At 36.3% G+C, this 25,631-nt stretch overlaps 1 protein-coding gene and 1 pseudogene across 1 annotated transcript; one reads left to right on the top strand and one right to left on the bottom strand.

Annotated features, from left to right (window-relative positions):
• The first annotated feature begins 203 nt into the window (after positions 1-203).
• On the top strand, positions 204-25,057 carry KIFBP (kinesin family binding protein). Its single transcript, XM_063102920.1, has 7 exons — positions 204-643; positions 7,520-7,618; positions 15,445-15,524; positions 15,828-16,011; positions 18,815-18,899; positions 20,224-20,339; positions 23,650-25,057. Exons 1-7 carry the CDS (start codon positions 218-220, stop codon positions 24,523-24,525), a joined length of 1,866 nt encoding a protein of 621 aa, XP_062958990.1. The 5' UTR covers positions 204-217; the 3' UTR covers positions 24,526-25,057.
• Positions 10,232-10,628, bottom strand: LOC134382703 (small ribosomal subunit protein eS12-like; annotated as a pseudogene).
• Positions 25,058-25,631: the final 574 nt, after the last annotated feature.

Here is a 25,631-nt window from a genome sequence, read left to right as displayed (position 1 = left end):
GACAGCTTCATTTCCACGACAACGGTTGCTATGGTGACCACTACGCCTTCCCATTGGTCAGTGCCGAGCCTACTGCGGTTCTCCTGGCAAGCTTCATAGGTTACCGTTCTGCCGCGGCCCCGACCTGTCGAGGGCCGTAAGTGAAGCGTCGCAAAGCAGAAGGAAGGCGGGAGTCCCGACTGCAAACGTCGACGAAACCCAGGCTGTGAGGGCCGCTATGGCGAACGCTCCGTGGGCCGAGATCAGCGAGAAATTCCAGGCGGCGCTGGCCCTTTCGCGGGTGGAATTGCATAAAAACCCGGAAAAGGAGCCGTACAAGTCCAAATACGGTGCCCGAGCGCTGCTGGAAGACGTCAAGGCGCTGCTCGGCCCCGCGTCTGAGGACGAGGACGAGCGGCCCCAGGCCGAGGACGGCTCGGGCGCGGGGGACCACGCCCTGGGGCTGCCCAGTGAAGTGGTGGAGGCCGAGGAGCCTGCTGCCCAGCAAGCGGTGAGGCTGGCGGTGATTGAGTTCCACCTCGGGGTGAACCACATCGACACGGAGGAGCTGTCGGCGGGGGAGGAGCATCTGGTGAAATGCCTGAGGCTGCTGCGCAGGTACCGGCTCTCGCACGGCTGCATCTCCCTCTACATCCAGGCGCAGGTGAGAGCGAGCGCGCGGGGACCGGGAGGAGCCCCCGCCCTTGCCGGAGGCAAACGGTATAAGGCGCAGTTTGTCCCCACGTTCTCGAAGCTTTGGGATGAGCCCCTCGGCTTCCGAACTCCCTCTCCAGCCTCACCGCCCCCTCCAACGACATCACTCAGTCGTGGGCAACGCATTGGTTTCCCACACACCCCACATCGCAGCGCGCCTTGCAGCTCATCTCCACCAGTTCAAATTCTGTTCATTCTATTACGAAAAAGTCCAAAGTAATTTAAATCTCAAGGCCTCAAGGAAATGACAAAGAATGACCAGAGTACGTTCTTAATTCAAAACGAAATATCTAAAATCTTCCGTTTTCATTCTTGCCACATTTTTGTTTGCTTTCCAGGAAATTCCTACCCATTCTGTAAAACCCATTTGAAGAATCACCTCATTTGATTTAGTAACTTTAATTCTTTTTATTTTGGTCCAAATCGATCTCTAATACTTATTGTTTCCCATTTTTATTGTGCTTAGTTTATTAAAAAATAAATCTGACATTCTGCATTGGGAGCACTTTAAAATAAAAATATGTGTGAACTCTTTGTATGTGCCAGGTACTTTGCTTAGGCTCATAAACTCTTTCATCCAGTAGTTCTAGTTTCTAATATATGTGGTCCAGGGAAGATTTACCAAAATTGCTCATATGGTGTTAAACAGGCCTCAGAGAAAAACCTTAAAATTAAGAAAGATATTGGATAGGTCATGTTCTTTTATTATAGTCCAATGAAATTAAAAGCTACATAATAACAAGGACTATATCTCTTACTCACCTTTATGTAGCCCCAGTACATGGTACATAGGAGGCACATTCTAAATATTTGCCGAGTGGATGAATGATCTAATAATATTCATAAGATGTTGAATTCAAATAAAACCTTATTTATTTGAAATTTTTGTTAACCATATAGCCTGAGGCCTTAGTAAGCTTTTAAAAAATTACTTGGGTATCTCCAATATATACTTTCCTTAATGTAATATAGTATCCTCTATATGTACTGTATTTTATTGATTTTAGGGTGCACCTTCTTTCACATTTTAATATTTCTGAAATTGGAGTGAATCTTACAGCTGATTGGTTATGTTTCATAATTTACTTGGCATTGTTTTCTTGTTGATATATGAAATAACTGTGTCTTACAGTTGTGACATCTTACATTCAGTGAAATACTGTATTTCATACAGCCGTCCTTTTCTGAAGGGTGATTTACTAGAGGCATTCTTACTAAAAGCAGGGACCAAACCTTGATTAGAAGATCTGGCCAGTGCAAAACATAGAAAGCAAATAAGAGTTGTACATTTTGGAAAAACAAAATCATTTATAAAAATATTAGTCAGGGCTGGCAGGTTAGTTCATCTGGGAGAGCATGGGACTGATAATACCAAGGTCAAGGGTTTGGATCTCCATACCCGCTAGCCGCAAAAAATAAAAATAAAAAAATCATAGTCTGCATATGTTATCCTTGTATACCTAAAAACCTAAAGTTATTAACTGAAAAACTATTAGAATTATCAGTTCAGCAAAGCAGGTACATATAAAATATCAGTAGTATTCAATATATAAGCCGTAACTGGTTTAAAAGTATTTTTACAAATTTTGCATTCACAACTGCAACATTAGGGGTAATAGAAATAATAATTTTAAAAGGAGAGAGATACCATGTTCTGGGTGGAAGATTACATATTATGAAAATACCGTTATCCTGATTTTTTTTTTTTTTTTTTGGTAGCTGGTCAGTACAGGGATCAGAATATCCTGATATTTGTTTATAGGTCTAAAACCACAGTAAGTGCTGAAATCACAATAAGTGTTTGTTCTCAGAACTTGACAAAATGGATTTATCTGAAAGAATAAAGAAAAGCAAATATAAAAATATGAAAAGTAATAAACTATAACTAGCCTACCAGGTACTAAAACAGTACAGCAATAGTAATTTAACTAGATTTTATTTGTTCTGGTCTGTTTCTGAACAATTATGTTCACTTGATCTATTTATTCCAGTGGCAGTACAACACTATATAACATTTTATTACATTTAATATTTACTCTACATGATGAGAGATGTGAAATCACTACTGAAAAAAATGAAAGTCATGCTGATAACACAAAGTTCAACGTTTTGGATGCCTGTACCAGCCAGCTGCCAGAAAAAAGAAAAAAGAAAGGCAGACTAAAAGAATGAAATAGAAAAGTTGCATTAGGTTGGCACAAGTTATTAAAGATGTTGATTATACTTAGTGTTGGAGAGACTGAGGAAATAGATGTTATCATTTATTGCTAGTGGAAATATAAATCCATAGAACCGTTCTTTTTTTTTTTTGTCCGGTAAGGGGATCGCAACCCTTGGCACGGTGTCGTCCGCACGACGCTCAGCCAGTGAGCACACCGGCCATCCCCATATAGGATCCGAACCCGCAGCCTCGGCGCTACCAGTGCTGCACTCTCCCGAGTGAGCCACGGGGCTGGCCCTGTAGAACCTTTCTGTAGATCAGTATCTATCAAAACTCTTGAGTCAAGATTTTGACTTTAAAATTTCACCTCAGTATTCTAAAGTAGTATTGGGACAGGTATGCAAAGGCATGTAAACATGGATATTCATCACAGCATAGTTAGTTATTAAAAAGAAAAATAATATAAATATCAGTAGAGATAGGGCTAACTAAATTCTGTTATACCCATACAGAAGAACAGTATGCAATCATTAAAAATAATTTATATTTGTTAACAAAAAATGTCAATATTAAGAGGGAGGGAGAAGACTCTAAGTATAAGGCATATTTAGAATTATGTAGAATGATTTTATTTTTTGTATAAAACTGTGTGCATATATATATACATACATTCACAAACATACATTATAAATATACATATATAATGAAAAGTTCATGTGCATAGATACATGTGAATATACAAATACATATATACATGTATGTGTATACACATACATATAGGAAAAAGTTTGAAAGTATCAGCTCATGAGAATTCATGATGTTCTGACTGCTTTGTCTCATTCTGGTGTCTACTCCTTGGGGAACTACAGAACCTGGATCCACATTAGATTATTGACAGAGACTGTCTCCTACCTTCACTGGGTTCTGGAGGCCCTAAGAATGATTTCTCTGTGATATTCCTTCAGAACCTTGCTGTCAGCAATTTATACTGCTATTACCATCTTGATTACTTCACTTTAGTAAAATTTCCTAAAAAATTAGTAAATCACTTTTCCCCACTCTTAGGTTATATATGTACAAGGAGTACTTTTTGTTGTTGTGTACAGCTTCACTGAGGTGCAACTGACACACAATAAACTGTACATATTTTTAATTGTGCAGTTTGGTGAGTTTTGACATATGTATATACCTGGGAAACAATGTGATCAAGGTAATGAATAGATCTATTACCACTAAAAGTTACTTTGTGTTGCTTTGTAATCCCTCCCTCCTTCTTTTATTCTCTGTCTCTCTCCCTTCTCCTTGCCCCATGCCCCATATTTTGTAGAATTTTATATAAATGAAATCATACCACATATACTCTTGTTTTGGTCTGATTTCTTTCACTCAGCATCATTATTTCATTGCTGTGCAACTGAGATGTTTGTATTGTTTTTCTTTTTCAGTCTGTTAATATAGTGAATTACATTGATTGATTTTCCACAGTTAAGCCAACTTTGCATTCCTGGGATAAACTCCATTTGGTCATAATGTATTATCCTTTTTATGTACTATTGAACTCTCAATTCTTTAAAATTTGTTTAAAATATTTGCATCTACATCTTGTATGTTCATGAAGGATATCAGTCTGTAGGTTTTTTGTTATATCTTTGGTTTAATATAAGATAGGAAGTGTTTTTTCATTTTTCTGGAAGAGTTTGTGTAGAGTTGGTATTTTTCTTCCTTACTTGTTTGGTAAAATTCACTAGTAATACTTTTTTAGCTGTTTTTATTTTGTATTGTACTTTTTTCTCAACCTAGTTTGGTATGAGGGCAAAGATGTGATGTATGAAAGATACAGGACCTTCTGGTGTAGTTTTCTACCCTTAGTAGGATTTATATTGTATTTAAAAAATAATTTACGTAAAATGTCAATAGTGTTTATCTCTGTGGAGTTCACTTAAAAAAAACAACAACACTGTAGCTAATTTAATTTTAATGCATTTGTTAATTAACTAGATTTAGCCATTCTACAATGTGTGTATATATATATATATATAGTTTAAAATATCATGTATACATGATAAATACATACAATTTTATATGTCAGTTTTTAAAATAAATAAATTTGAAAATAAAATTCTAAAAATGAAACAAAGCTGTTTTAGATCCCTTACATTGTCCTTACCTTCAGGACCTTAATAGGTTATGGTACAGAAGAATAATCTTAGTCATTTCTGGACATGCTCTAGGGTCTCTATTTGGTTTAAGATTTATCACACACCATAGTTATTTTCTTTGGATCTAGTGAGCCAAACATATCCCCATCCCCAAATAGCCTGACTAATAAATTCCTGGTAATAGGTGAGTCTTTAGATTGCCTAGGTTGAGTGCAGCGTGCTGGGGTGGGGCTTACTGGTGTCATGGCCAAATGGAGTTTTTAAGGACTATCTTCAAAGAAAAAATAAGTTGAACCAGGGAGTGAGAAAAAGGTGACTTGTGAGTTTGTTTCTAAGGCCAGGAAATGACATAGGGAGACAGAGCCCTTCAAGCCTTGAATACTTATGAGGATTCTGGAAAGGACTTAGTAACAAAGGAGAGAACTGCCCAAAAAAGTACATTGTCAGTATGACCTGTAGTTCTAGATACCAAGGACTGATTCAGTTGCTTTAAAAAAATTATGGAATTAAAAATTATGGAATAGATGTATTATGTGAAATTAGAAGACCAAAGAGCTGTGTTCCAGTGGAATGATCAAGTCACTTTTAAATTGTAGGGTTTCTAAACCTTTTTTATTCCACATGCCCCTTTTGTGATCTGGTGAAGCCAGTATTTCATAAAACAGAATAATGATTTAAAATGCATAAATAATATATTTAAGGTTAAAAAGAAATCAATGATATATGAGTAGAGTTGTCAAAATATTGTTTGAAGCAAATGTGTGATATGGTAATGTATATGCTTCTTTATTAACTCATTAAATAACAATATCAATAATTTGTCTAATAGCTTCGGTAATTCTAAAATAATGATGAACATAAATGATGTTTTGAGTTATCTGCAAACCAGCATAATATGAAGCTTCTTTTTCATTTCTATTGGTCACAAGTCCTAGGTACAGTAATACTGCTGCAGTTTGTTTCCTGTATTAATTATCAAAAGAAATGCTAAATTTTAGTAAGAGATTAGTGAAAATAAATTTGTAGTTTTTCTCCTCATCCAAATTCATAGACTCTGTATTCTCTTCATAGATTCCTTGAGGGTCCATAGGTCCTAGGTTAAGAATCTGCATTAAAAACTGTTTCCTCGACCCCGTGGCGCACTCGGGAGAGTGCGGCGCTGAGAGCAGCGCTCCCGCTGCGGGTTCGGATCCTATATAGGGATGGCCAGTGCGCTCACTGGCTGAGCGCGGTGTGGCCGGTCACAAAAAGGACAAAAAAAAACCCCAAAACAACAAACTGTTTCCTTATCCTGGTCTTAGGGAAGTGAGTAGAAGATGGTAGAAACCCAGCCTCAGAAGTATCTTTGTGCCTGAAGGACTATCGCAAGGGATGGGAGGCCGTCTAACTCCATCATCGAAAGGGGAGCTTGGCCTCCAGTCTTGAGTTCTGACCATCTGAGCAGGCCCGATTTGTCCTGCAGAACCTGATAAAGAGTCATGTAGCAGGAGACAAACCGACCTGGTTTTAAAAATGTTATTTCACCTTAGGCTTCATGGTAGCAGAAAGAAGTCAGTACAATGGAAGTCAAAAGGAAGAGATCAGTACAAGAGAAGATACTGAGAAAGAACAATCAGTAAGACTTTTTGATTGACTGGATATAATTATAAAACTAAAATTTTAAGAACTCTGGAAAATACAAACTTGTTTTCTTTGAAATATAGCAGGAATCTGACAACTGATGAGAAAAGACATAGCATATTCAGAATTTTCATACCATATCATTTGAATGACTGGCCAATTCTGGAATTTGAGTTCATTCTTCTTTTTTCAGGCTTGAACCTAACAAATAGTGACCATTGAAAATACTTCTGTTTTTTTTAAAGAGGTCTCTGGAGGAGATTGTAGTATTTTGAAAGCATTATGTGTTTCTGGTTCATCTTTGCCTCCGTTCTCTCAGGAATCTTGGTGTGACTTAGCTAATTGCCTCTGGCTCAAGATCCTCATCACACTGTTGACCTGCTGGGGCTGCAGTTTCACTTGAAGACTTGACTGGGGGAGGGAGTTTCACAGGCTTTTTGTCTGAGCACCTCAAACTGTTGACCTCCCTCAGTTCCTTTTCACATGAGCCTCTCTGTAGGGTGGCTCACAAAATGGCAGTTGGCTTCCCTCAGAGAGAGCAAGTAAAAGGGAGCACCCAAGATGGAAGCCACAGTGTTTTGTAACCTAATCTTGAAGAGACTTTCTATCACTTCTGCCATATTCTAGTTGTTAGAAGCAAGTCACTAAATCTACATCCTCAAGAGGAAGAGATTACACAAGGGCATGAATAACAGGAGGCAGGGATTATTGGTGGTCCATCTTAGTGGCTGCCTACCATACTACATAAGGACGTCATTATTATTATGAATAATTCATTGTTAAACTCCAGTACTATTCGATTGGTAAATATTGACTATAACACTATGAAAGTTACTTTAATTGGAAGTCTTATGTCATCATTGTTTGTTTCTCTTTTATTTTCCAGAATAATCTGGGTATCTTGTGGTCTGAAAGAGGAGAAATTGAAACTGCACAGGCTTACCTAGAATCATCAGAAGCCCTATATAAACAGTATATGAAAGAGGTATGTTATATGTCAGATAAATTTTAAGTTTGATTGAAACTAGTCAAGAATTGATAGTAAGAATTTGTCATTTATAATATTGGGAACTTCTCTGTAGAGCTGTCTGGAAAGTCACCTAATAGCTAAAATTATTATATATTAAAGGCTTCGGGGTTTTTAAAAATAATCCTTAGGGGCTGGCTGGTTAGCTCACTTGGGAGACACCACCAAGGTCCAGGGTTTGGATCCTTGTACTGGCCAGCTGCCAAAAAAAATAAAATAAAATCCTTGGATGGGGTATAATGGCAACATTAGTCTAAATACAGTTATAAAGGAAATATTATTCTAATGTTACCCTAAAATATTATTTGCACATATTTGTATTTATAATATTTTTTTGTTTTTTGGGGAGTGTTTTTTTTACATTTTATTTATTTTTTAGCTCCCACTTATAAGTGGTATTTCTTTTTCTGTGCCTGGCTTATTTCACTTAACATAATTGTCTCTGCGTTCATCCATGTTGCTGTAAATGGCAGTATTTCATTCTTTTTTACCACAGAGTGAAAAAGAATAAAAAATAAATAAGAAATATTCCATTGTGTAAATGTGCCACGTTTTCCTTATCCATTTGTCCAATGATGGACATTTAGGTTGGTTCCAACTCTTGGCTTTTGTAAATCGGGCTGCAGTAAACATGAAAGTGCAGGTATCCCTTTGACATGATGATTTCCATTCCTTTGGGTACGTATTCAGCAGTGGGATTGGTGGATCGTGTGGCAGTTCTATCTGTAGTTGTTCAAGGAACCTCCATACCATTCTCTGTAACGGCTGCACCAATTTACAGTCCCATCAGTGGTGTAGGAGGGTGCCCCTTTCTCTGCATCTTCGCCAGCATTTGTTATTCTCTTTTTGATAATAGCCAGTGGGGTGAGATGATATCTCAGTGTGGTATTGATTTGCATTTCCCTGATGCTGAGTGATGCTGAGCCTTTTTTCATGTGTCTGTTGGCCGTTTGTATATCTTCCTTTGAGAAATGCCTATTCAGCTCCTTTGCCCATTAAAAATTCTGTTTTGGTTTCCACTGAAAATAGCAGTGCTCAAAGGAAAGCAAACAAGAACTACTTGAGCAAAATATCTGAAATCTTTGAGGCAATGGTTTTCAAAATCATCTGGAAAATCTTGAAGGCTTATTAAAAGACAGCAGGCTGGGCCTCCAGACTCTGATTTAGTTAGTTCTGGGTTGGGGCCTGAGAATTCACATTTTAACAAGGTCCCAGGTGATGCTTATGCTACTGGTCTAAGTACCACTGCTTCAGGGCAAGGGTTTTTCGATTTTTTTTTTCCCACCCTTCTGAGATGCAACATATAAAAACTGATTGAGTTACTCTGGTTAAGCAGATCAGAAGGACTCTGATCCCAATCCACCACAGATTTCTCTCCACTGTGGTAGTATGAAAGAGCTGCTGTAGAACTTCTAGGTCTCTGGGGGACCTAGATTGAAAACTCTCACTTAGGGGGGGGTCACAGACCTGCAAAGGCGACAAACTGCTGTGTTACCATCTGTTTCCTTAACAGATTTTTTTATATGAAAAAGAAATTATCAGGCACAGTATTTTGCTGTGGATTATTATTTGTCACAGTTACCTGCTTTAAAAATCCTCTAAGAAAATGCTCTTATAACATTAAGGAACTTGAAATAATATGTACCACATAAAAGAGATTAAACATACAAAAATGTGTTTGCTAAATTCAGCCATCAGAATGCTTGACTACAAAACTATATAAAAGTTTTCTTTTTCCCAAATTGGTGACATTGTTATGTTAATAAAACCATAGCTTCCATTTAAGAGCATTTTATGTACAGAAATTCTAATAGATACATTTCAGTTCTTAGTAAACTTTTTTGCCTACTAAAAGTTGGTAAGTCTTTTTTTAAAAAATTAAAATAGATTTTAGTTAATTTTGTTTTGAGGTTATTTGTGGCGCTCCTTTAAATTTCCAGAGATGTTTTGAGGTCTCTCAAAATCAGAGTTAAGAATCAGTGCCTTATCAAGTTCACCAGTAATTTATATATTGCTAAATTCAGTGGTTCATTTTTAATTCTCATCTTATTTGACCTATCAGTAGTATTTGGCACAGTTTATCAGTCTTTCTTCCTTGAAACATTTTTTTTTTTTTAAAGATGACTGGTAAGGGATCTTAACCCTTCACTTGGTGTTGTCAGCACCACACTCAGCCAGTGAGCGAATTGGCCATCCCTATATAGGATCCAAACCCATGGCCTTGGTGTTATCAGCACCGCACTCTCCCGAGTGAGCCACAGGCCAGCCCTTGAAATGCTTTTTTTTAACTTGGCTTCCAGGACCACACGACTGATTTTCCTTTTCAATGTTTAACGTTTCCTTCTTATTTCCCCAACCTCTAAACACTGGAGTACCCAAAATTCAGTCCTGGAACTTCTTTTCTCTTTCCATATACATTCATTTCCTTGCTCTAAATACATCTCTATGCTGATGACTCCCAAATTATATCTTAAGTCTGTACCTCTCTAATTCCAGACTCATCTTTCCAACTGCCAATTTGACATTTGCACTTTTTTTTTTTGAGAAACACAAGCCAAACTTTTTATTTGTTCATTTCTTACACTTGAAGCACTCTTTGATGATATCCTTGGCCTGAGATTCTTTGCCATAGTCCTTAACTACTACACAACTGCAACTAGCCACTTTACAGGATTTTCACTCTGTCAGTTTTACAGAGGCCTACCCATTCCCCTAGTTTCTTGTTGTCATCAACCTTAATTAGGTTCATCTGGTGTTCAGCACAAGGGGCTTCCACCCACTTGACACACATAGGCTTATCACAGTTGGATGCAAGCACGCAGAGACTGGCTTGGTGCTTGTTTAAGGCTTTGGCAGCTTCACGAATTCCACGTGTTAGTCCATTGTGGATGAGGTCAGTCTTCAGCACCTTTTGTAAATCAGTATTAATGTCCATTAGTCCTGCAGCAGTAATGTCTTCCTCGGCCATGGCTGTGGGTTGCAGGTAAAGCTGAATCTTGAATGCATCTGAGCCTCCAGCTCAATGTGACTCAGCGGCAGGAGGGACTATTTGCACTTTTTGTGGAGTAGGTAGCTCTAAAACTACTATCTAAAAGTGAGATTCTTTTTTTTTTTTTATTATCTATTTCGTGACCGGCGCTCAGCCAGTGAGTGCACCGGCCATTCCTATATATGCGCTCAGCCAGTGAGTGCACCGGCCATTCCTATATAGGATCCGAACCCGCCGCGGGAGCGTTGTCGCACTCCCAGCGCCGCACTCTCCCTAGTGCGCCATGGGCTCGGCCCTAAAAGTGAGATTCTAATAATCTGTCTTCACCACTCCTCACTTCCACTTCAGATTCTCTTGCTGTAAACACCAGCTTCTTTCTTCCAGTTGCTGAGGCCTAAAACTCTGGAGACTCTTATTTTCCTTATAATCTATCAGCAAATCCTGCTGCCTTCACCTTCACATTATAGCCACTTGGTGCGAATCACCATCCTCTCTTGCTGAGATTATTGTAGTCATCTCCATGCCTTCTTCAAAATCTTCTAATGCTTTTCCTATGTCACTCAGAGTAGACCCCAAAGACCTTATGAAGACCTACAAGTTCCTTATCTGATCAGACTGCCATCACTTCTCTAATTTCATCTTTTACCATCTTCCTCTGTCTCCCTCTGTTCTAGCTATACTGGCATCCTGCTCTTCTTAAAACACACCAGACAAACTCCCAACTCAGGGCCTTTCCACTTAACTCTTTCCTCTGCTTAGAATGTCCTTCCCCCAGATATCTCTGTGGCTCACTCCCTCATTTCCTATAGGTCTTGACGCAAATGTCACTGGTCACTCCCATCTAAAACTGCGAGCCACCCCTCCCCAACACTTCCCATCCCCTTTTCTTGCTTTATTTTTCTCCTTCACACTTATCACTGTCTAGTATCTTGTGAATTTTAGTGATTTATCTTGTTTGTTATCCGTCTTCACTACTAAAATGTAAACTTCATGATAACATGGATGTTTTTTACTGTTCTTTTTTTTTTGGTGGCTGGCCGATATGGGGATCCAAACCCTTGATCTTGGTGTTATAACACCATTCTCTAACCAATTGAGCTAACAGGCCAGCCCTATTTTTTACTATTCTGTTCACTGCTGTATCTGTGGCTTCTAGAGCAGTACCTTTTTCTTTCATTTGGCAGCTGGCTGGTATGGGGATCTAAACCCTTGACCTTGGTGTAACAAGACTACACTCTAACTAATTGAACTAAATGACCATCCCTAAACAAACTGTGATACGTCTTTTTCTTTTTCTTTTTTTTTTGGTGGCTGGCTGGTACAGGGACCTGAACCCATGACCTTGGTGTTATAAGGCTGTGCTCTAACCAACCTATTTTCTTGAAATGACAAATGATATTCCACCTTTCCATCCAGATCAACACAAAGAACAATAAAACAGTATTACTACTATGTGAATGCTTGAATTTAATAGAGGAATTCAGTTTAAAAAATGTAAAATTGGATTTAGTTGAAAAAGTTTAATTGCTTGTATGGTTTTGTACTTGTCTGATATCAACAAAGTATGTGTAATGCTAATAAAAATCTTTAATATTTCGTAAAGCTTATTGACTTAATGGCGGCAGAAGTTAGAATGTCATTTTAAAAATCTGTAGCTATATTGCTCTGGGTAAAGGAGAGATCTAAACAAAGGGGAGAAAATCACTGCATTTTAAGATAAGAGACCTGGGATTCTAGTTTCACTTGTGGTCATAACTAACTGCTTGACTTGGGGGAACTCAAACTTTCTGTGATACTCATTTCTCATCTGTAAGATGGGTATAACCCACTTATCTGTATAATACAGAAATACGGGGATCAGATAATAAAGTAGATAATGAAAAGTCACTGAAAATATATTATACATGTCCAATAATTATAAAGTGGGTAAGTAAACTATAATGGTATACAAATAAAAGGGAATATGATGTAATCATTAAAATGATAAATATTTGTATCATCAGTACATGGAAAACATATACAGTACATTTGTACACATTGATTATAACTGTGTAGATATTTTTCCATGGTAAGGCCCTGATTAGGTGAACTAATAAAAACTAACATGTTAGTTTTAGGTGATATAACTAATAAAAACTAATATCAAGTGATTAAGCAGGCTGCGTTTTATTTTCATAACAACTCTATGAAGTAGCTATTATTATTCCCATTTACAGGTAAGGAGTTGGTAATTCAGGGAGGTTAGCATATAGAGTGTGGCAGAATCAAGATTTAAATCTGGTTTGTCAGACACCTAACTCCTCTATCATTCTTCCTTCTAAGGTAATATAGTTCATTAGTTGTTGTATTAAGATAAAGTGATTCTATTTTTCTCCTTAAAATTGCACAAACACAAAATAAGAGGAAGAATAAAGAAGAAAATATATTCTATACTAGTGAAGCGTTACTCATTGACAGCTTTGGGAGGCAGTTAAGAGACAAAATCTTATAAGTCAGAGGGATATTTTATTTATTTGGCAAACAATAGTACTTAGAGTACTTATAGGCACTATTGTAAGTGATTTACAAATATTAACTCATTTAATCCTCATAACAACTTTATGAAGTAGGTTATTATCCTTATTTTATAGATCATGAAACAGAAGCACCAGGGATTAAGTGACTTGCCCAGAGCCACACACTAGTAAATGGTGGAGCTGGGATTCCAGCCCACAAGATCTGGCTCCAGAAAAGAATGAGCTGTAAGCAGAACACATAGACTGAGCATTCCTATCTGCTTTGTCAGTTTAATTCACTAGACATTTATTGTTTTTACTATGTATCAAGCACTGAGCAAAATGCTAAGGAATCAAAATATGGTTTCTAACCACAACAAGCTTTCTGCCCCTTGAGGTAAAGATTAGAACAAACCAACATGTTAACTATGCCCACAAAGAATTTTAGAATGTGCATTTAGAATATATGTTTTATAGGCCCTTAACATTTTTTTGCCAAGGGTTATATCCCCAAGTTGGAGAATTTTGAAATTCCTGGTTCTTCTACCTTGGTATTTTAACTTTCCCCCTAAAGTACTAAGAGCAGAGCACCACCTAGCCAAATAGGGGTGAAAAGCACCTTTCATGCCTTTAGGCTCACACTCTTGTACATGAAATTATTCATTTAGAATATAAAGGGGCTGGCCAGTTGGCTCAGGTGGTTAGAACGCAGCCTTGTAACACTGAGGTAAAAGGTTCAGATCTCCATACTGCCCAGACATAAATAAATAATGAATGAATGAAACCAAGTACCTGTAGTATTAGCTTGTCTTTTTTGTTACCTAATTTTTTTTTAAATGTATGTTTGTGTTATTTCAGATAATTCAAATATTAAAAGCAAGATTCTTCCACTAAATTGCCTTTGTAATATGAGATGTATTTGTACAAACTAATAAAATATGTACTATTAAAAAAAGAAAAAAAGCTAGTATTAATATGGAAGCATAACACACATAGCAGAATTCTTTGGACTTAGTTATATCTCTATTTCAGTTAAGAGAAGAGACTGATTTGGCTGTTAGTGTTACATATGAAGTGTGACAGCCATACTGTCGTGTGTACATAAAACAATACATTGATTAATTCCCCTCATCTAGACAGGTGCAACCCTGTTAAATAGCTCTCAGAATTGTTGAAGAGGTCTCTGAAGAATTACTTATCTATTGTGTTTGCCTTGGGCCTTGCTTCCTGTCTTAGTTGTTTTTACTTTCTATGAATTCTAGGAGCCCAAGTTGTGAGGCATTGAGAATTTACATCCAAAATGTAAGATCACATTTTTTATGAAAAGCATTGTTGCCTTTTTTTTTTTCCCGGAGACCTCACATTTTTATTGGAGAGCAGCAGGCTCAGGCAGTGGTCTGGGGTTTTTTGTTTGGCTTTTTTTGGCAGCTGACTAGTATGGGGATCTGAACCCTTGACCTTAGTGTTTTAATACCTTGTGCTAACCAACTGAGCTAACCAGCCAGCCGCATTGTTGCTTTTGGTGTTTAGTGAATTCAGTTAGAAAGCAGGGGTGTGCTTGTAGATGGGACTGTCCTCACAGAAGTAGAGTGAGGCAGAGGTTAAATGGTTCCGCTCTTTTGGAAGATGTAATATGGGATTGTAAGTGACTTATAAATATTAACTCACTTAATCCTCATAACAGCATTGTAAGGGTAGGAACTCTTATTAATTTTATTTTATAAATGACGAAACCGAAGCACAAAAGATTGAATGATTTGCCCAAGGCAATAAATGATAGAATCACTGGTTTTATGGCCCTGTGTTGAAAAGGGTAATCTATATACTTTCCTTGTTTCCTTGAGAAAAAAACATTAGAATAAATATTAAAAATATTGATTTGATTTTCATTAGTAGTCAGTTTAGAACAATATTACTCAAAGGATATATATATATATTTTTTAATTTGTTATGTAGTTTTTTTAAAGGAGACTTTTTACCAGACAGAATTAATATTGAAAATACTTAAAGACTTATAAATCTCCAAATTGGTGGATTTTTTTTTGCATATTTGCATTTGAACTACAACAACAGTTAAATTTTGTCAAGCATGAGCTTGTAGGTGATCTCATTTTTTTTTTGTTTGACTCTTTCAGATTTTATGGTTAAGAAAATTACTTCTTGGATAACATGAAAGTGAACTAGGAAAGAAAGGAAGTGTATTGGGTTTTTAAGAGTTGATTTTTCCAGTTCCTCCAGAAGAGGGTGCTTGGTGTTTATAATCTAACATTTTAATGAGCTTTTGTTTTTCTTTAATGTAGATTGGGAGTCCTCCTCTTGATCCTTCTGAGCATTTTCTTCCTGAAGAAGAGAAACTTACTGAACAAGAGAGATCAAAAAGGTGAGCAGGCATTGAAACAACCCTCACAGGTATTTCTACATAGTGTACATAAGGTGATTGTTTAAAAAAGCATGATATTTTCTTCTTTGAGGCACTTATAAAGGTTACCAAATGTGGATTCTGACATGAGTAAAACCTTCATTTGCCACTTTCTAGTTATGTGACCTTGTTCAAATCCGACTCTGTTTTCTTATTTTTCCAAACCCAACTCAAAGGGTTGGTGGGAGGATCAAGATAAATATATATGAAATTTATTTATAAATTATAAACCATTTTGGAAATACTGATTGTTTTTCTTCACAGATTTGAGAAGGTTTATACTCATAACCTATATTACCTGGCTCAAGTCTACCAGCATATGGAAATGTTTGAGAAGGCAGCCCATTATTGCCACAGTACGCTAAAACGCCAGCTGGAACACAATGCCTACCATCCTATAGAGTGGGCTATTAATGCTGCTACCTTGTCACAATTTTACATCAATAAGGTAAGCTTCTCTAAATAGTTATGTAACCAATAGTGAGTATAAACATAGAACCAATAGTACCTTGAAAATACCATCTTTTAAAAACAGGTAACTTGTATTTTATGATACAAAACCGGACAGAAAAATGCAGCCCAGTTTGCCAGTGTACTAAAATTTTGTAGTTTTTTCTTGCGTGAATTCTTTTGAGTCTTAAAATACTGAATTTTATCCTTTTTTTTTACATGTTGCTATCCCCTAAAATTATATATTACCTAAGACCAATTATTTTTTGATATAGGCACATTATCTCAATTCATTTTAGTGAGATGTTACCTTAAATTGCAGATTTTATCTTGTTGTAGATATAACTTTATCTTTACATAATGGTAGTCTGGTAACTAGGAGAATTTGTCTAAGGAAGTTGACTGTTAAATGTGGGCTTTGATAAAAGCATGTGATACATTTCAGTTATTTTTCAGAATTAACTCCTTTATAATAATTTTTCGATGTTGGAAATACCTCTGCTGAGTTCCACAGTTCCAGGTCTTTATGAAATACTTCTTCTGGACTGTTACACAGGGACATTTGAGCTTCTTAGTTGTTTATCAGAATTCTTCAGAATCATGTTGATGTACTCTTAATTGATCAATTTATTTCTTTAATATTTAAGAGTTTCTAATGCTAAAACACTTTTTTTTTTTTTTTTAAAAGATGACTGGTAAGGGGATCTTAACCCTTGACTTGGTGTTGTCAGCACCACGCTCAGCCAGTGAGCGAACCGGCCATCCATATATGGGATCCGAACCCGGGGCCTTGGTGTTATCAGCACCGCACTCTCCCGAGTGAGCGACGGGCCGGCCCATGCTAAAACACTTTTAAGCCACCTTTCCCAACGAGATTTTCTGTTAATCCCTAATAAGATATCTTAGCAATAGAAAACTTTTATTTGTATTTCTAATTCACATGCCTCTCTGAAATTTTTGGTAATTCTCTGCTTATCAGAGTTCCTTCTTTCATCTCTCTGGTTACCTGCTGCCTTATCCTTGGGCCTTTATCCTTTCTGAGCCTTTTGTTAGTGTTGGTTCTGTAAATGCGCCCTATGTTTAAAGTATTGTCCCACAGAATTTCATTCAGAAAGCTATTAGCAGCAGAGAAAGGGCTGTGGTGACTGCAGCATCGCTTCTAGGACTTTGATCTAAGATCAAGTGTGTAAGTAACACTGCTACATATATCAGCACATTCAGTAAACTCTAATTCTCATGATCCATTTCATTGTGGTCATCATCAAAAAGTTTTATCCAGTGCCTCTGCTTGTGGCACCTTTTTTATAGTTGTGGCGGCCCCTTGTTCGTTCTGTTTAGCAACTTTAAAATTACATATTCACTATGATTTTAATTAACACTTAAAATTCCAGGGGTATTGATATTACTAAGATATCTAGATATTAATTTAAAGTGTGATTAAAATTTGAAGTTGTTAAGCATTACTTATGTGGAGCATGTGATAATTTCCATGAGCACCTCTCCCACCCCACACTTTTATTTTTTACCAAAATGTTTTTTAAGTTTTTGTTATAACCAGCTAAGTTATATTGCAAAAGAGGGATTTGAACCATGTTTTTAAAATGCATTTGTCATTTGTATCATTATCATCTTCGTCTGATTCTAGTGATGAGGTTTTGCTACTTGGTGAGTCTCTGCCTGGCAGGTGCTAAAGTCCCACATTTACCAGCCACCTAGAGGGCATAAGGCACTCACTGTTGTAGTAGTTGTTGCTCTTAGGGAGCCAGTCTGGACAAAACTGAAGTGATAGTGATGGTTAAGGAATTATAGGGGGACAATTAAAGTTTCTTTATGTAAACTGTAACTTTCTTTTGGCTTTCGAGGTGGAATATCAACATTTTGATCTATAGATATTGCTGGGCTAATACTACTTACAGTACCCAGCTATTTTCAAGATGGCTTCTGAATTTGCCATAATGGAGAGATACTTTTAATGCTGAGGTTTTAAAGTCATAGCCAACCATTAAAAGTCTTTCAGGTATTACTAATATGAAGTAGATAATTCTGTTTAATGAGGGTGGCTTCCAACTAAAAGTTGGACTTTAACTTTGTCCTTCTGCTGGGTGGTCCCGTGACTTACATGACAAATACAAAATGTTTATATTAGCAAGGAGATCTTCTCTAAGTGTTTGAGAAGTCTATCATGCTCAGATTTGAGTTATGAAGTCTTCAAGTGCGTTGGGAAAGCAGTTTCATAAAGTTTATCTGTAGAAATCTATTGACTTTAAAACCTGTTGGGAAGCCTCATTATAAATAAATTCCAAAGATTTTTAGAAGACAGTAATCTCTATCAGAATTTATCCTTTTTGCCTTTGAATAGCTAATGAAAATTAAATCTTCAATCCTCAGATAGAGTGTAAATGGTCTAAGAATTTATTGTGCATGGAACTTTGGCTATTTAAACTGAAACTAAAGGACTCTGAGGCAATTTGAGTCTAGGATGATAGCCATTCCTGTATATTTAATTTACTGATTACATACAGAGAGCTAACTTTCAATCAGCAGTAGTCTTTCAGCCAGTTTGGATTATTATTAAGAGTTTGGGGACATTGTTATTTTAATCTTTGATGTAGCTTTTTAACCAGATGATACTGTCATATGCCTTTGTTCCTTCTTAATGTTCTACAATTGTATGGGGCCTCCTTGACAGTTGTATTAACCTAATTTTATAGCTTTTCACATATTAAGACACTTTTTGCGATTATCAGTTGTAAATAAGGCTATGCAATAGTTACATCCACTCTTACTTATTTCCCCAACAGCTGTGCTTTATGGAGGCCAGGCACTGTTTATCTGCTGCTAACGTCATTTTTGGTCAAACTGGAAAGATCCCAGTCACAGAAGACAGTAAGTCTATGTAAACGTGTTTTATTGTATAGCTTTTTAAAAACTTTTTATTTTGAAATTATTTTAAACTTTAGAAAAGTTGCAAGAACAGAACAAAGAACTACCATATGCCCTTCTCCTAAATACATCAATTTTTAATATTTGACTCATTGCAATTTATTTTTCTCTCAGAATCATTTGAGAGATTACGTACATTAGGCTCCTTTGCCCCTTCAGTGTATATTTCCTAAGTACGAGAATATCTTCTTCCTTGATCATAGAACAGTTATCAAATTCAGGAAATGTAACTCTAATACAGTTCTTTTGTCTTTGTGCATATTTCTATTTCATTAGTTTTCTCCATAATGTCCTGTATAGCAATTTTTTTCCAATACTGGATTAGCCAGTTCAAGATTGAGTATGACATTCAATTTTCACTTCTCTTTCATCTAGAAGAGTTCCTCAGCCTTTTTTTCTTTCTCTTTCATCAAAAAACATTTTTGAAGAATACAAGACAGTTATTTCATAGAATTTACATTAATTGAGGTTTGTCTGATATTTCCTGATACCAAGATTCAGATTATACTTTTTTGGTTGGAATACTACATGCATAAATGATATATCCAAATATCAATCTTTTAATTATAGTGTTTTATTTAGTCTTGAAAAGTCACAGTTAACATGTATATTTGGGTCATTTAACAAGTTTTGTAATAAGTTCACAAATTTCTTTATCTTCTGTTTGATTCTTTTGTCTTTCTTTATCTTCACCATTGAACGGTGTCCCACCTAAGAGGTTTTAGATTTTGAAATATCCTGTTTTCTTTACAAATGGACATTCTAATTGTGGATCAGTACAGTAAAGAGGCTCTGAAAAGTTAAAGGAATATACATTATAAAATTGAATAGTTGAATAGTTGGTTACTTTCCTTAATTTATTCACTACGTTGAACTACTTGTAGATTAGTCAAAGTCTAAAACGCAATTATCTCTACAAAAAATTAATGAAAACTAAAATACCAGTGAGATGTTTTGTTTTTATTCTTCAAAATAGAAAGCTAAAAGTGACATTGCCACTGATTTCAAACTGCTTTCATTGGACATCCTCATATATTGTTGGTTGGAGTATTTGTTGAAAAGAATTTGGCCGTATGTATTAGAACATTTGAAATTGTGTAAATTCTTTGACTCAATGAATTCCACTACTAGTGGGTTTTTTTCCCTCTGCTTCAGTGAGGATCTGTTATGTTTATAATCAGGAAACAGTGATATAAAAAGAAAACAGTACACAGTGAAAATTACAACTGTGACCATTAATTTAGACAAATCACGTGTGTAATTTTAGCTCCGGAAGCTGAAGGAAGTGTGCCAGAGCTTTATCATCAAAGAAAAGGGGAAATAGCAAGATGCTGGATCAAATATTGTTTGACTCTCATGCAGAATGCCCAACTTTCCATGCAGGTAATGTAGTCAAAAGTTGCCCTTTTCTTTCTTAAATGAGCAGGATGTGAATAAAAGCTTACAGTGAAGATTATGCCCATTGGCCTCACCGTATGTTTATTATGAAAGGCATATAGAATGTTCTCGTAAATATTTATTTTTTGCCTTCCTCATCTCTACCTTTTATTTATTTATTTATTTATTTCTCTGTCTCTCTCTCTTTCTCTCTCTTTTTTTTTTTTTGGCGATTAGCTGGTACAAGGATCGAGTCCTGGACCTTGGTGTTATCAGCACCACACTCTAATCAACGGAACTAACTGGCCAGCCCCATCTCTACCTTTTAAAATCTTACTCATCATTCAAGGCCTATCTTTTTTTTTTTAGTAATATAAGTATTTTATTCTCTCACCATGTTCTTTTTTTGGGGTTGGGGGAGTGGCCGGCCAGTATGGGCTCAAGACCTATCTTAAATACCACCTCTTCTTAAAGACTTTCCTTTGACTAGAATAGAGAGGTGGCATCTGCATTATATTTTTACTATATCTTTCTCCCTGGACACAATAGGTTCTCGGTGAATATTTGTTGAATGAATAATTCCTTTTCCCCTACAGATATCATCTCCCTCCTTTAAGTTCATTAGAATTTTTCTTGCCCTTTCCTAATTCACTTAAATTCTGTTTTGTATTATCCCTATTTGTATTCTTATCTCATTCCTTTATCTCATTTTGGACTGTAAGTTATTTGATGGTAGGAGGTAATTCTTGCTTATCCATATCCTTTGTGGTGTTATCTTACACATAGCATGGACTTGATAAAATCTGATAAAATCTAAAAGTGTAGACTTTTATGAACTAGCTTATGTAATAGTTCAAGTGTAGAAGCAGAACTGATCACAGTGAAGAGCATGTACTCTGGAAACATACTATTTAGGTATGAACCTTAACCCTGCTGTTTTGTAGCTGCGTGTTACTGGTAATTTACTTAATCTCTCTGTGTCTCGGTTTCCTCACAATTAAGATGGGGTAATAATAGTACCTACATAATACGAGGGTACTTCAAAAAGTTCACGGGATAGTAGAATTAAAAAACAATACGAATCTTCCCATGAACTTACCCTTGTACTGTTGTTGTGAGAGTTAAATCAATATTATATAAAGGCCTCAGAAAAGTGCTGAGACATACTAAGTCCTCAGTAAATGTTATCATCATTATCACAAATCTATACTGAATCCTAGTTCCTAACTACTAAGGAGAAAAATAAAATAAATCATTTGGATGCAATATACTAAATGTAGATACATAGGAGGCTTTCCTGGGGGAGTGATTTTTATTTTTCTATTTGCATACTTAAAGTATAATAATTTTTAATAAATAATATAGAAGCTGGTAAAACTAATAAATAAAACTTAACGAACTAATGAACCTCAAAACCTCAGAAACAGGTCTTGATAAGATGATATCATTTTAGAAGTAAATGATAGGCATATTAGGGAATGAAAGGAAGTAGGGAGAACTGTGGGATTTTATGTCTAGAGAAGTTAGGAAGAGCTGTCAGCTTTCATCTGGTCAGGCAAGGAAGACTATTGGAAAGGAGGGTTGAAGGGACTATAGGAGCAAAAAAACAGTGGGTAACAAGAGAAAGCAGGCCAGAGGGCATGTAAATAAACAAGGAGCCTAGGAGGCAAGGAAGTAAACAAGTTGTAGAGACTTTGGACTTGTGTTTGAAGTAATTGTGTCAATCAAAAGGCACTATTGTTTAACTCTTACCCTTCATTTAGTTGATGTTTCCAGCCTGGGAACTGGAACTCATCACCTGAGTTTAAACTCAGATAGTTGCTATGGTACTATAAAATGCTCAGATTTTCCTTAAGCTGACTTTACTTAATTTACTTAATTTATTTTTTAAGACTAGTCAAGTGCAGTAGAGAGAAGGTGATAAAGATTAGAAAAGGGAGTTCCATCTGTAACTGACTATGAACAATCGATTGAGATAACTCACTACTTTCAGACGAGCATTTTTTTTTTTAACCTCAACATCATCCTTTAATCATCTGTGCATTTATCTGAAAGGGCTTCTTCAATTCAAGCTTAAAAACATACACAAATTTATTAAGTATTTATTCATGCCATCTCTATGCTAGTCATTGTCCAAGGTTCAAGGAATACAGTGATGAACAAACGTAGACATGGTCTTTGACTTAATGTAAAACTGCAACTTTGATAAGTTCCACAAAGGAGAGGCACATGATGTGAGAAGGCATAGTAGGAGGAAAGAACACTTGGAGCAAGTTCTGGGGATGAGTAGTCTCCTAGACTGGAGAAAGGAAGGTATGCCATTCCAAGGAGCTGAAGTAGCATGTTTGAAAGTTCAGTGCATAAGGGAGCGTGGTATCAGAAGGGATGGGACAAAGGCCAATGAGGCTGGAGCAGAGCAATGGGGAGTGTGATACAAAGTTAAGTTAGAAAGGGGCTAGCACAAGCAGGGCCTTGAAAGATTGTCGTCTTTGTCTCAAGAGCATTTGGAAGCTTTGAAAGGTTTTTGGAAAGATCAGTAGAGAGACAGTGTCAGGTGAAAAGAAGAAAAGGCCTTCGGGTTGACCATTGAGGGAACTGTGAGGTTTAATTTTTTTGGCCAGGAAGAGCTTATTCTATTTTTGAATCATCTTAGCTCTTTTTTTTGGTGCCCTAGAGGTAGGGGAGATAATTTAAACTATGAAGGTAAACTTAACTCTGTTTTCACTTAAGTGTCTTTTAATATCTCAGTATTATATTTTACTAAATAACTTACAGCATAAATGTCATCTCCTTAATCCTTTTTTTTGGGTGGCTGGGCAGGTACAGGGATCCAAACCCGTGACCTTGGTTGTTATAAGGCTGTGCTCTAACCAACTGAGCTATCTGGCCAGCCCCATCTCCTTAATCTTAATGACATCTCTGTGAAATATTTTTACATTACAGTCTTACTATAATGTTAAAATTTAAACACTACCACTAATATATTACATGTATATGTTTCACAGTTTTCAAAGTACTGTCATATGCAGCATTTATTGAAGGAATAACCATAAATGAGTTTGAGTTCCCTAGAAAGGCTAAGTCATATATAAGTGGCTTATCTATTTTATTTTTTAAAAAACTTTTTTCACATTTCTTGAGTTTTTAGTATAATTGGAAGAAAGAAAGAAATTTTAAAAGATGTTTAAGATTATAATACCTCCCTGAACTGGACTTGGAGAGTTTTCTTTTCTTTACTCTAAAATTTGCTTTAATATTATTTGACAGCAGGAGATGAGTGTCCTACTTAACCATAATTTACTTTTTTTTTCCCCAGGACAACATAGGAGAGCTCGATTTTGATAAACAGTCTGAACTTAGAGCTTTAAGGAAAAAAGAGCTAGATGAGGAAGAAAGCATTAGGAAAAAAGCTGTGCAGTTTGGAACCGGTGAACTCTGTGATGCCATCTCTGCAGTGGAAGAGAAAGTGAGCTATTTGAGACCTTTAGACTTTGAAGAAGCCAGAGAACTTTTCTTATTGGGTCAGCACTATGTCTTTGAGGCAAAAGAGTTCTTTCAGATTGACGGTTATGTCACTGACCATACTGAAGTTGTCCAAGACCACAGTGCTCTGTTTAAGGTACTTGCATTCTTTGAAACCGACATGGAGAGACGGTGCAAAATGCATAAACGCAGAATAGCCATGCTAGAGCCCCTAATTGTAGACCTGAATCCACAGTATTATCTGTTGGTCAACAGACAGATTCAGTTTGAAATTGCACATGCTTACTATGACATGATGGATTTGAAAGTTGCTATTGCTGACAAGCTAAGGGACCCTGATGTACACATCATCAAAAAAATAAATAATCTCAATAAGTCAGCATTAAAGTACTACCAGCTCTTCTTAGATTCCTTGAGAGACCCAAATAAAGTATTTCCTGAGCATATAGGGGAAGATGTTCTTCGCCCTGCTATGTTAGCTAAGTTTCGAGTTGCCCGTCTCTATGGCAAAGTCATCACTGCAGATCCGAAGAAGGAACTAGAAAATTTGGCAACATCATTGGAACATTATAAATTTATTGTTGATTACTGTGAAAAGCACCCTGAAGCTGCCCAAGAAATAGAAGTTGAGCTGGAACTCAGTAAAGAGATGGTTAGCCTTCTCCCAACAAAAATGGAGAGATTCAGAACCAAGATGGCCCTGAGTTAATCCTTGTTTTTAAAGAATGGAAATGTACAATATTGAGGTGACTTTTCCTTAGTCAAACAGGCCCAATTCCATTGTGATATTTACCTATTTAGCCAGATGAGTGCAGTTTGAGCTTGACATACACACAGACCCAACTGAGTCTTTCCTAGGACCTTAACATAAAGTTAATTAATAATTTCTACCCACCTAATTATGTAAATTGCCTTGTTAAAATGACATGTGATTTGTATTTTAGATTGCTTGTTCTTATTTAAATATAAATATTTCCTGCCTCAGTTTCTAAATGTAGATTCTTTATTGGCTAGTACATGATAAGATTCCTTACTAGGAAAAATGCTGGGTAATGGACCTGGTAAACAAGCCTGTTACTATATTAAAATTGAAAAATAACTTTCTGTAGTTATTCTTTGTAAAAATATTTACTTTCCTAAATTCCCAAAGAAATCTTTCCCTTTTGAAGATACTCAAAACTAAGTTATGTTGTTGTCAAGTATTGTAAAATGGTTTGTCTCAATTATAGGGGTAAAAGGCCTTGTTGGAAATATAATAAATTGACTTGTTTCACTAATAAAAACTTCCATTTCCTCTTTTGTTTTCTTGTAAGAATTGGTTTTATTTTTTGACACCTCAAAGGTATTAGCTTCTTTGAAGCCAGAGAAGAATATTTCTTCAATAACATCATGCAGTTAGAAAGCATTAAAATATCATTTATTTAATAAATATTTATTGATCTACTATCTTATTGAGCAATCTTATTGACTGCAGTTTCTTTTTTTTTTGTTGTTGTTGTTTTTTCGTGACTGGCACTCAGCCAGTGAGTGCACCGGTCAGTCCTATATAGGATCTGAACCCGCGGCGGGAGTGTCGCTGCGCTCCCAGCGCAGCACTCTACCAAGTGCGCCACGGGCTCGGCCCTTGACTGCAGTTTCTTATCAGAAGGTCCTGGTATATTTATAAGCCTTTTAAGCACTGTTGAAAAGGATATGTACATCATAACTAAACATTGTTAATATATGTTAGTAATTTTAAGAAATACAGAATTGAAATGGAGTCCCTATCTGCCTTGCCATCAAGATCAGTTGTAAAATTTAATATAGAGAATAGGT

The sequence above is a fragment of the Cynocephalus volans genome, chromosome 7, assembly GCF_027409185.1.
Source record: "Cynocephalus volans isolate mCynVol1 chromosome 7, mCynVol1.pri, whole genome shotgun sequence".
Classification (NCBI taxonomy): Eukaryota; Metazoa; Chordata; class Mammalia; order Dermoptera; family Cynocephalidae; genus Cynocephalus; species Cynocephalus volans.
Note: the sequence above shows the minus strand (reverse complement) of the source record. Positions and strands in the feature narration are given on the sequence as shown.

Coding starts and splice junctions, on each gene's coding strand:
- KIFBP (XM_063102920.1), top strand. CDS start 218: ATGGCGAACGCTCCGTGGGCCGAGATCAGCGAGAAATTCCAGGCGGCG. Junction 7,619..15,444: donor ATAAACAGTATATGAAAGAG/GTATGTTATATG, acceptor TCTTTAATGTAG/ATTGGGAGTCCTCCTCTTGA. Junction 18,900..20,223: donor GATCCCAGTCACAGAAGACA/GTAAGTCTATGT, acceptor GTGTAATTTTAG/CTCCGGAAGCTGAAGGAAGT.